Source organism: Babylonia areolata, chromosome 29 (genome assembly GCF_041734735.1).
Source record: "Babylonia areolata isolate BAREFJ2019XMU chromosome 29, ASM4173473v1, whole genome shotgun sequence".
NCBI lineage: Eukaryota > Metazoa > Mollusca > Gastropoda > Neogastropoda > Buccinidae > Babylonia > Babylonia areolata.
In genome coordinates this window covers 36,351,648-36,361,647 of record NC_134904.1, presented here as the reverse complement: position 1 = coordinate 36,361,647, position 10,000 = coordinate 36,351,648, and the positions used below count along the sequence as shown (strand labels likewise).

Below are 10,000 nucleotides of genomic sequence, written 5' to 3'. Positions count from 1 at the left end.
CCTCATCTGTCATCTTGGACAGCTTCCCAGACTTCTTTTTCTTCTTCGCCGGCATCTTGACAAGCTGGCACTGTCACTGGCTCTTCTGGAAACCCTGACTGACTGGACAGAGCAGTTGGGATGATAATGCAAACTGTGCAACTTTGTGCGTATATGCATGTACTGTAAATGAAATGAAAAAGTGAATGAATCCATGGATGGATAGATGAATGCTTGTTGAAGGCATGGATGGATAGATGGATTAATTATCAACTCAAGGAATAAATAAATTATTTGAATAAATCAATCCATTTATCCAAACAGCCAGTCAGCCCAATAGACATTAGCCAGTTAGCTGGCCAGTTAGCGACTGAATTAGCATACTGATTTAAACTATAAAGTAAAATCTTCAATAACTTTTTTTTTTAAAGATTACACAAGAAAAACAATGATATTTGTAAGTTATTAAAATGTGTCTGGCCTTCTGGGTTCTGGTGCATTCAGACTAGATTATACATGTACAATTTCAACACACACACACACACACACACAGAGAGAGAGAGAGAGAGAGAGAGAGAGAGAGGGGGGAGAGATTTTCAATTCATACTTTACATGCACAATAAAATTGCATATAATCTTTAAAAAAATAAAATTTTAAAAAAATTAAAAAACATTGCTGAAAAGAGAAAAAAAAGAGTGCTCAAAATCATAGCATTGCTGAAACAGCTTTGGCTTTGAGATTAGACTTGAAAGGTGAGACTGAGAAGTGCCTGACATGAAAAGGGAGAGAATTCCAAAGCTGTAGGCCACAGATACAGAAGCAGTGAAACCCATTTAAGGACCTTCACTTTAACAACCCTGACAGAAAAAAAAACAGGTATCAACTTTAAAGGTACATAGAATGGAGACAACAAAAATATAGTATCATGGGAAAGCATATAAAAGATTAGGATACTACAGTCCAAGTTTTGATGTTGGAAAAATTGTGCGCAGTTTTATGTTCAGTTCTTTCTGGTGGTTCAGTTAATCTTCATGATGTTTCTGAACTGGAGTAAAGAAATCTAGAATTTTGATTCAGCCAGTTGAATACAAAAAAACAGCAACAACAATGATAACTTTAGATAACATTAAGAACAGCAATACTAATAACAAAAAGAATAAATAAATAAAAATAAATGAATAAATAAATTAACAAATAAATAAATAAATAACTACTTGCACAAAATGAACACACGATATCTCATAACATATGGGGAAATTATTGTTTAGATGAATTCAATGGGAACAGGTAGGTAGATGCAAGTGCTTGATTCATGAATCTGTTACAAGCACAAGGAAAAGACAGACAGGTGGACTGATCAAAGAAAAGGAAGGATGACAGAAAAACAACAACAAAACAAACAAAAAAAAAAAAAAAAACAGAGTGTGGTAAAGGAAACATTTTCAACAGAAACATCTGAGTTGTATGGAATGCTTTAGTAGTGGTTGCGATGATACAGTACGTAGTAGCAACAAGAACAAGAACAATAAATAATAATGTTCATGACAAATGATAATGATGATCAGTATGTGAAAGGTTCCATTTAGCGTCATTACTTTTTTGTGATGCGCTTGAGCTCCACGATAGATTCATCAGCAAACTGATGTTGGTAATGCAATGAAAGAACAAGCTGTAAACAATTGCCGCGACTTCCTGAGGAGTGCGCTGGGAAATGTTTAATTACTATTACTGTTATCAACAATGAAATGATTATAATTACGGACAGTAACAGGAGAGAGAGAGAGAGAGAGAGAGAGAGAGAGAGAGAGAGAGAGAGAGAGAGAGAGGCAAACCCAAACCTTTCTGGCAGAACACGAACAACAACACTCGCACTCTTCAAGCTGTCGCCATGACACCACCGGAAGTCGAGACAATAAAATAATGAAATAGAACTTATCCGAGAAAATGTAAAGTATATAATCATAAAATACATTGATGTGTAATATATTTTAATATTAATATGATGCCTATGAAATGTTATTTAATATTGAATATAATTGATTAACTATAAGTCATTTCAAAACTAAAATATACTTCCGGTTTCTGAACTACATCCGGTTGATTTCGTGCACATGGTGGATGGTTGATGAGAATCTGAATGCCAGCGTCGAAAATGGAAGAGATCGAAAATGATCCACGCTTTGCCCATACGGCCAAAGATCCTCGATTCAAGCCCAACTTTAAACAGAAAAAGGTGAAAATAGATTCAAGGTTCAAATCTATGCTACAGGATAAAGAGTTTAACGTTAAGTTCTTGGACAAACGTGGGCGACCCATAAACTCATCCACGAAAGAAGACTTGAGAAGGCTGTACCAGTACGAGTCAGAGGAAGAAAAAGATTCAGGTGGAGAAGAGAAATCGGAGGATGAGGAAGGCAACAACGAACTATCCAGCGGTGAAGAAGAAGAAGACGATGGCGAAGAAAAGGGCGAACTGGAGGGTGAGGAGGAGGAAGAAGAAGATCCCGAAATAAAAGGCAAAGAGGGAAACCAAGAACACGTTGAGACTGAGAAACCAGATGAGGACTCGGACGAGTCAGAATCTAGTGCAGATTCCAATGATGGTAAGTATTTAAATGTTTTAGTAGAAGTAGAAATTCTAACTAAAGAAAATTCCGGTAATGAGCTCGTTTGTTTCTTTCTCTTCAGTGTGGGTGTCTCAAGCTGCAATGTACAACTACTACAACTACAAGGAGTCCACATGTTGCAGATTTAATGAAGTGTAACATGACACACTCCATTAATGATGCTCACTTTTTATAGTATAGAATTAACACTAACAGTCATAAATCAGGTGTATTCAAGCAGAGAGCATTTGAATTATTGTTTTCATAACACAGAAATCTCATCACTGTCTGAGAAACATTAAAAACTGCCATGGTCAGTTAGTGTCAATACTCTAAATCACACATTCTTTGTGTTGCTTATTGCATAAAGCATTTTATATATTATTATGTAAAGTGATAAACTAGCATGCCTGTTCATACTTGTACTATTTAATGGAAAGCTTCTCTCTTGCATGTGGTCACACACACACACACACACACACACACACACACACACACACACATGCACAACTCCTCCCCCCTCCTCCACACACACACCCAAACACACTTACACACACACATATTGACATAACCCACACACACCACACACATACACACATATCTCCCACACCGCACACACACACATACACCCACCCCCGCATCCCCTGCCCCCCTCCCACCACCACATACACACACACACACACACACACACACACACACTCCTCTGCACACATACATAGACCTCACATAACCAGTGCACTACACACACACACACACACACACACACACACACACACATACAACCCACACATATAACCCACACCACAGACACACATACACACACTCACAGTCACACTCATCTACACACATACACACATAACCCACACTGTGAGTGTGACACACAACACGCACACACAATGACACATACAAACATAAAGCTTGACCCCTTGAGTGCCCCAGGGTAGAAATTTCCAACTCCTTCCTGTTCTGGTGTACAAGAAACTGCTCCTGTACAGAAATTTCTGTCTGTATTTTTGTAAGAATTTTCATATTGCAAAATCCATGAATTCATATGGAAATGATTGGAATTGTCATAACTGGGTATTACCCCCGGTAATGTATTCATTTTCCTTTCAGAAAAGTATAGGTTTTATGAAAATATATATATTTATGGATGCTAGAACAGTAAAAGTAGAACTTTAAAAAAAAAAATTAAAAAAAAAAAAATTATCTTCTTGGAATGTGACCAGAACATTCCTTGGCAATGAAATAGTTGTCACTGATCATAGAATAGGCTTGGCACTGAAAAGGTTAACTCAGTTCTGTTCAGATAAATTCTTGTTTTTCATTTGAAATCACCATAATTTCAATACATGAGTATTATGTCACGGTTACTACTAGTGTCTGTGTTGTGTGACATACGTCTGTATATTGTCATGATAGTGGTGGTCACCATAGTGTCAGGTGCCTGAGATGGTAGTGTCAAGTGTGTGTGTGAGAGAGAGAACTCGAACTCGAACATTTTAATGACTAGGCCATTTGCCTGTGTCAAGGGGGTGGGGGGATTGGGAGGTAGGGAGTACAAGGATAATTACACAGGCAGTCTGAAACACAAGTCATCGCCGTGAAACATACATGTTTGCTTAAATTCAAAAGAGGGTTTAAGCAAGAAACCCAATCACTGGAAAGTACATATCATTTCATTCACATTTGAATCAGCAACATGCGTTGGAACGCGTGCGCGCGCGCCTAAGCACACACATACACCACATGGACATCAACATCATGTCATTTGTCTAAAACACAATTTCAAATTGGCAATGGCAACAATATACTTTTGAACAAATATCACGCCAAACACTGTGTGTGTGTGTGTGTGAGAGAGAGAGAGAGAGACTAAGGTTCAACTATTTTTCCAAGAAAAAAGCTTTCATGGAAAAAAAATAATAATAACAACTAGGAAATAATGTGTAGAACATTGACCTAACATTAACAATACCTTTGTTTTTTTGTTGTTTTTGTTGTTGTTTTTTAAGAGAAAAGAAAATTAAAAAGGAAAAAAAAAGTAGGGACTGTTCAGAAGCATTACAAAACCTGCCCCAAGAGTACATCACTACTGGAAGTACTAGTAGAATGTATATTTGCTGGGTTTTTTGTTTGTTTTTTTGGGTGGGGTAGGGGGGGGGGGGTTATATAGGTTTTTTTCATCCCAACTTTCAGCAACCGATGGTCAGTTTTATTGTGAACATGGAACACCCAGACACATGAATGATGAAGCATACAAAGTATACCAATGAAGTATTTCACACAAGAGTTAGAAGAATATATAAAGACATATTAATGTAAGTAATATGTATTATATTGGTGGACAAATAAAATTTTCCTGTGCTTCATGAAAGAACAAGGTCTTCAAACAATCCCTTTTTAATTTCTGAGTGCTCTCTCTCTCTCTCTCTCTCTCTCTCTCTCTCTCTCTCTCTCTCTCTCTGTGTGTGTGTGTGTGTGTGTGTGTGTCTCTCTCTCTCTCTCTCTCTCTCTCTCTCTCTCTCTCTCTCTCTCTCTCTCTCTCTCTCTCTCCCTCCCTCCCTCCTATGGATGCAACATAATACATTCAGTGAACACTGTGTTAGTGTATACTTGAAAATATACAAGGTGTTTCTATCAGTATTACAGCCTTGAAGTAGCATGTTTTTCAACATTCTTTTTCATCATTCTTTCTTTCAGACTTTCCAGACCTCACAACAGAAGATGGGCCAGACTATGCCAGAGGCGTCGGGATCCTGGAGTCTTCAGACGATGAGCAGGCGAACGAGGAAGAAGAGGAGGAGGAGGAAGAGGAAAAGGGGATACTGGACCACCACTGGAACGAACCAGACCACGATGCCCCCGAGGCGGAAGAGGTCACCTCCCGCCTGGCACTGTGCAACATGGACTGGGACAGGATCAAAGCCAAGGATCTCTACGTTCTCTTCAACTCCTTCGTCCCACAAGGCGGTGCAGTGCAGTCCGTCACCATCTACCCTTCCGAGCTGGGTAAGGAGAAGATGGCGGAGGAGGAAAAGCTGGGGCCCCGGGAGTTCAGGGAAGGGAAAGACAGTAGCTACGGGAAGCGGGGCAAAAAAGATGACGGCCGCATGCGGAAACTGGACCGCGCTAAGCTGCGGCAGTATCAGCTCAACCGGCTGGCGTATTATTACGCCGTCATCGTCTGTGACAGCAAGGACACCGCCAACAAGATCTACGAGGAGTGTGACTCCATGGAGTACGAAAAGTCTGCTTGCCGCATCGACTTGCGGTTCATCCCTGAAGGCATGACGTTCGAGGAGACCCCCAAGGACAGCTGCACTGGTGTCTCTGAGCTGTCCACCTTCCAGCCGTCCACCTTCACCACCACAGCCTTCTGTCAGGCCAAGGTGCAGGTGACGTGGGACGAGACCAACATCGAGCGGCTGAACAGAACCATGCAGAAGAAGTTCTCTGAGGAGGACCTGGAATCCAACAAGTTTGATGAGTACATCGCTTCCTCTGCGTCCGAGGGAAGCAGTGACGAGGAGGTGGAGGACACGACGAAGAAAACGAAGAAGATAAAGAAGAAGGAGGTGAAGAACTACAGAAAGCTTCTCGGTTTGGAGGGGAAGAAATCAAAGGAAACGAAGAAAGGCGACTCGTCTGCATCAGGGGGTGAGAGCGATGAGGAAGAAGAGGAGATGGGACTCTCAGCATCAGTTGGAGAGGAAAGCGAAGATGAAGAAGAGGAAATGCAGTTTCCACCATCAGATGGAGGAGAAAGTGAAGAAGAGGAAGAAGAAGAGCAGCAGGATGACACCGTCAGTGTGAAGAGTAAAGGAAAGGACAAAACAAGAAAGAAGAAACCAGACAAGAAAAACGGTCACGCTGTAGACGCCTCAGATGAAGAAGAAGTAGAGGGAGACATGCAGTACACCTGGCAGCCGAGCGTCAACCAGCAGGCGCTCAAAACCCAAACCAAAAAGAAGCTGACCCCATGGGAAGAGTACCAACAGAAGAAGAAAGACAAGAAAAAGCAGAAAAAGCGAGAACGGAAACTCCAGAGACTGAAGGAGCAGGGCGTTGAAGACACCACAGATCTCGGCTTTGACGACGAGTTCTTCAACGACGAACCAGACGAAGACGAAGCGAAGAAGAAGACAAAGAAGAAAGACAAGAAGAAGAAGAAGAGACAGCAGGTCGAGGATGTGGAAGAGAGTGAGGCGGACAAGAAAGAAAAAGCCGCTTTGGCGTTGCTGATGAAAGGGGGGGAGGAGGAGAGGCACGGCCACTTCAGCCTCCTGCAGATCATGAAGGAGGAGAAAGAGGGCAAGAGGAAGAAGGGGAAGAAGCGAAAGCAGACAGAGGTGGAGGCAGTGGACACGTTCGAAATGGATTTGGATCAGTCCCGGTTCGGCAGCCTGTACACTGACCCTGATATGCACATCGATCCCAATGCCCCGGAGTTCAAGAAGACAAAAGGCATGACGACTTTGATGGAAAAAGTCACCAAAAAGAGAAAGACTTCCTAATGCTTCCTAGAGGGCTGATGTGTTTCTGGAGTAAGAGAGAGAATGGGTATATGCATGTGTGTGTGTGTGTATTACTTTAAGTACACATGCAGTGCATTGTCTGTTTGTGTGAATGCATTGTACGTGAGAGTTTCCCGATAAGTCACGAAGTGTGTGTGTGTGTGTAAATTATTTGATGCTGAGAGAGACTGAGAGTGAGAGGGAATAACAATAAGACAAAGCAAGTGTTTATCATTATGGAAATGAATTATGTTTGTGTGAGTATGCTTGTTTTTAATACAGGTACTACTGAGAGAGTGAGAAAGAAAAATGGAGAGAATGTGTTTAAATGGGAATGCATTATTTGTGCGTGTAACTGTAAAAGTGTGAGTGTGCTAACTGTTGTGCGTGTGGGAATGTTTATTCGTTTGACAGCGGGAGTGAGCAAGGAAATTAGGAATGGAGAGAAAGAGTTTAAATGGGAAAGCATTTTCGAGATAATGTTTTCATCCGAGTAACCCAGTGTGCGATATGTGTTTGAAAGGGAGACAATTCTGAACATTATTGACTCATTGTCAACAAACACGTTAAGCGCGTTGGGTTATGCTGCTGGTCAGGCATCTGCTTGACAGATGTGGTGTAGCATATATGGATTTGTGTGAATGCAGTGATGCCTCCTTGAGCTACTGAAACTGAAACTGTCAACAAAGTGTTGTACATGAATCACACTTTTGCAGCATTGTAACTATACATGTGGTATATGTACCACTGGAACGTGGCTAAGGTTTGTTGGAACATGAATTATATTTTGAGTAATATAATATGATTCATTCTGAACTTGGTTGTTTTGTGTTTCAACCTTTGTTGTATGTCATTATCAGTGATTGTCAGCCTTTGGTTTTGTTCCCTGTCTCTCTCCATCTTTCCCCACTCCCTCCCTCCATTTCTACTTCTGTTGAGTCTCCCCCTCCCTTTTTGTCTCTCTATCCCACACTCCCTCCTCTGTGTGTGTGTGTGTGCCTCTCTCTCTCTCTCTCTCTCTCTCTCTCTCTCTCTCTCTCTCTCTCTGTGTGTGTGTGTGTGTGTGTGTGTGTGTGCCTCTCTCTCTCTCTCACTCTCTCTGCCTTTCTCTCCCCCACGTAAGTCACTGAGACAAACACATGAAGGTCACTGAGACATGTTTGACATAAACACATTAGTCGCCAAGACAAACACAGTCATAAAAGTCACTCACTGAGACAGACAGACAGTATAAAAGTCACCAAGACAAATCTGAAACCCACACTTAGTCAGAAGTTACCAGTCCGACACATCACACATTAGTCACTAAGAGAAACACATACTAATCACTGAGACAGATTTGACTCCACCACACGTATTAGTCACTGGAACAAACACATAAAAGTCACTGAGATACACTTAACTTCCGCATTAGTTACTCAGCACCGTGCCCAGACAGCAGATCACTGTGTGGAGTGATGGCCTAGAGGTAACGCGTCCGCCTAGGAAGCGAGAGAATCTGAGCGCGCTGGTTCGAATCACGGCTCAGCCGCCGATATTTTCTCCCCCTCCACCAGACCTTGAGTGGTGGTCTGGGCGCTAGTCATTCGGATGAGACGATAAACCGAGGTCCCGTGTGCAGCATGCGCTTAGCGCACGTAAAAGAACCCACGGCAACAAAAGGGTTGTTCCTGGCAAAATTATGTAGAAAAATCCACTTTGATAGGAAAAACAAATAAAACTGCACGCAGGAAAAAATACAAACAAACAAAAAAAAAATTGGGTGGCGCTGTAGTATAGCAACGCGCTCTCCCTGGGGAGAGCAGCCCGAATTTCACACAGAGAAATCTGTTGTGATAAAAAGAAATACAAATACAAATACCTGGTGTAATCCTGCCCCCTCCATGAGGTGGCTCAGAACGAGGTACTGGCCCGACCCAACTCCAGTGACCCAGAGGCTCTACGACTGTGTGGAGGACCTGCAGTGTACAGCCGGCTGCCTTCATCGCGGAGACTGGGGTGTCCATCTGACGAACGAGAAGAAGAAGAAAAAGTACCTGAGATAGATTTGACACCCACACATTAGTCATTGAGACAAATCTGACACTCCGAAATTAGTAACAAAGTGTGATATGACATTCGTGTTAGTCATTATCAGAATTCTGACGCGCACCAGTTCTTCCACGAAAATGGCACCCACAAGATGGTGGTGTGTGTCCATCGAGATCGATGATGACCATCGTTGTCGTCCAGCTGGGGGATGGGGGAGAGGGTGGTGGTGGGGGGCGCGGGGGGGGGGGGGTGGATGCTCATGAATCTATCTGTGAGTGCGCAGATGACTGAATAGTCCAATCTGCGCACGAAATGTTCGCTGACAGTTGGGGCAGACAAAGACAGGCATATCATTGTCAGGGAGCTTGTATATGACGAATGTGATATTCACAAATCAGTGCACAAGATACGAAAAAATTCACATGCCGTCACTACGCCTACGAATGAGTCACTTAGACGAATCCATGACTCACACGTTAGCAACAAAAGGAATCCAATGTCCTCAGATCTGACATCTGAGACAGAACTGATATTAAGAATGCAACCATTGTGACATGACTGTATCTCCCTCTCCGCAAAAGTAATCAACACAACAAAACTGATACTTACAACATTGTTTAAGAAGTGGAACGAACTCTACCACCCTCACAGGTTCTGAGACAAACTCTGGCACCCTGACAAGCGCTGAGACAAACTCTAAAACCTGATATGTGCTGAGACCATTTCTAACACCTCAACAGGCACTAGAGACAAATCGTAACACCTGACAGGTGCTGAGATAAATTCTTAGCACATAACAGGTGCTGAGACAATTTCTAACACCTCAACAAGTACTTAGACAAATCGTAACACCTGACAGGTGCTGA

The 10,000-nt window shown here is 42.2% G+C and overlaps 2 protein-coding genes across 2 annotated transcripts in view; one reads left to right on the top strand and one right to left on the bottom strand.

Moving 5' to 3' along the window:
* Positions 1-1,887, bottom strand: part of LOC143302362 (dynein regulatory complex subunit 2-like) — a 16,167-nt gene extending 14,280 nt beyond the window's left edge. Inside the window, exons 1-2 of the mRNA XM_076617009.1 lie at positions 1,819-1,887; positions 1-102 (exon numbers count right to left, since the gene is read on the bottom strand). The exon at positions 1-102 is cut by the window's left edge and continues 86 nt beyond it. Coding sequence (XP_076473124.1) covers positions 1-55 — 55 coding nt within the window. The 5' untranslated portion in view covers positions 56-102; positions 1,819-1,887. The remainder of the gene's footprint in view (positions 103-1,818) is intronic.
* Positions 1,888-2,073: 186 nt separating this feature from the next.
* LOC143302221 (ESF1 homolog) lies at positions 2,074-7,897 on the top strand. Its single transcript, XM_076616796.1, has 2 exons — positions 2,074-2,583; positions 5,290-7,897. Exons 1-2 carry the CDS (start codon positions 2,118-2,120, stop codon positions 7,101-7,103), a joined length of 2,280 nt encoding a protein of 759 aa, XP_076472911.1. The 5' UTR covers positions 2,074-2,117; the 3' UTR covers positions 7,104-7,897.
* The last annotated feature ends 2,103 nt before the right edge of the window (positions 7,898-10,000 follow it).

Coding starts and splice junctions, on each gene's coding strand:
- LOC143302221 (XM_076616796.1), top strand. CDS start 2,118: ATGCCAGCGTCGAAAATGGAAGAGATCGAAAATGATCCACGCTTTGCC. Junction 2,584..5,289: donor TAGTGCAGATTCCAATGATG/GTAAGTATTTAA, acceptor TCTTTCTTTCAG/ACTTTCCAGACCTCACAACA.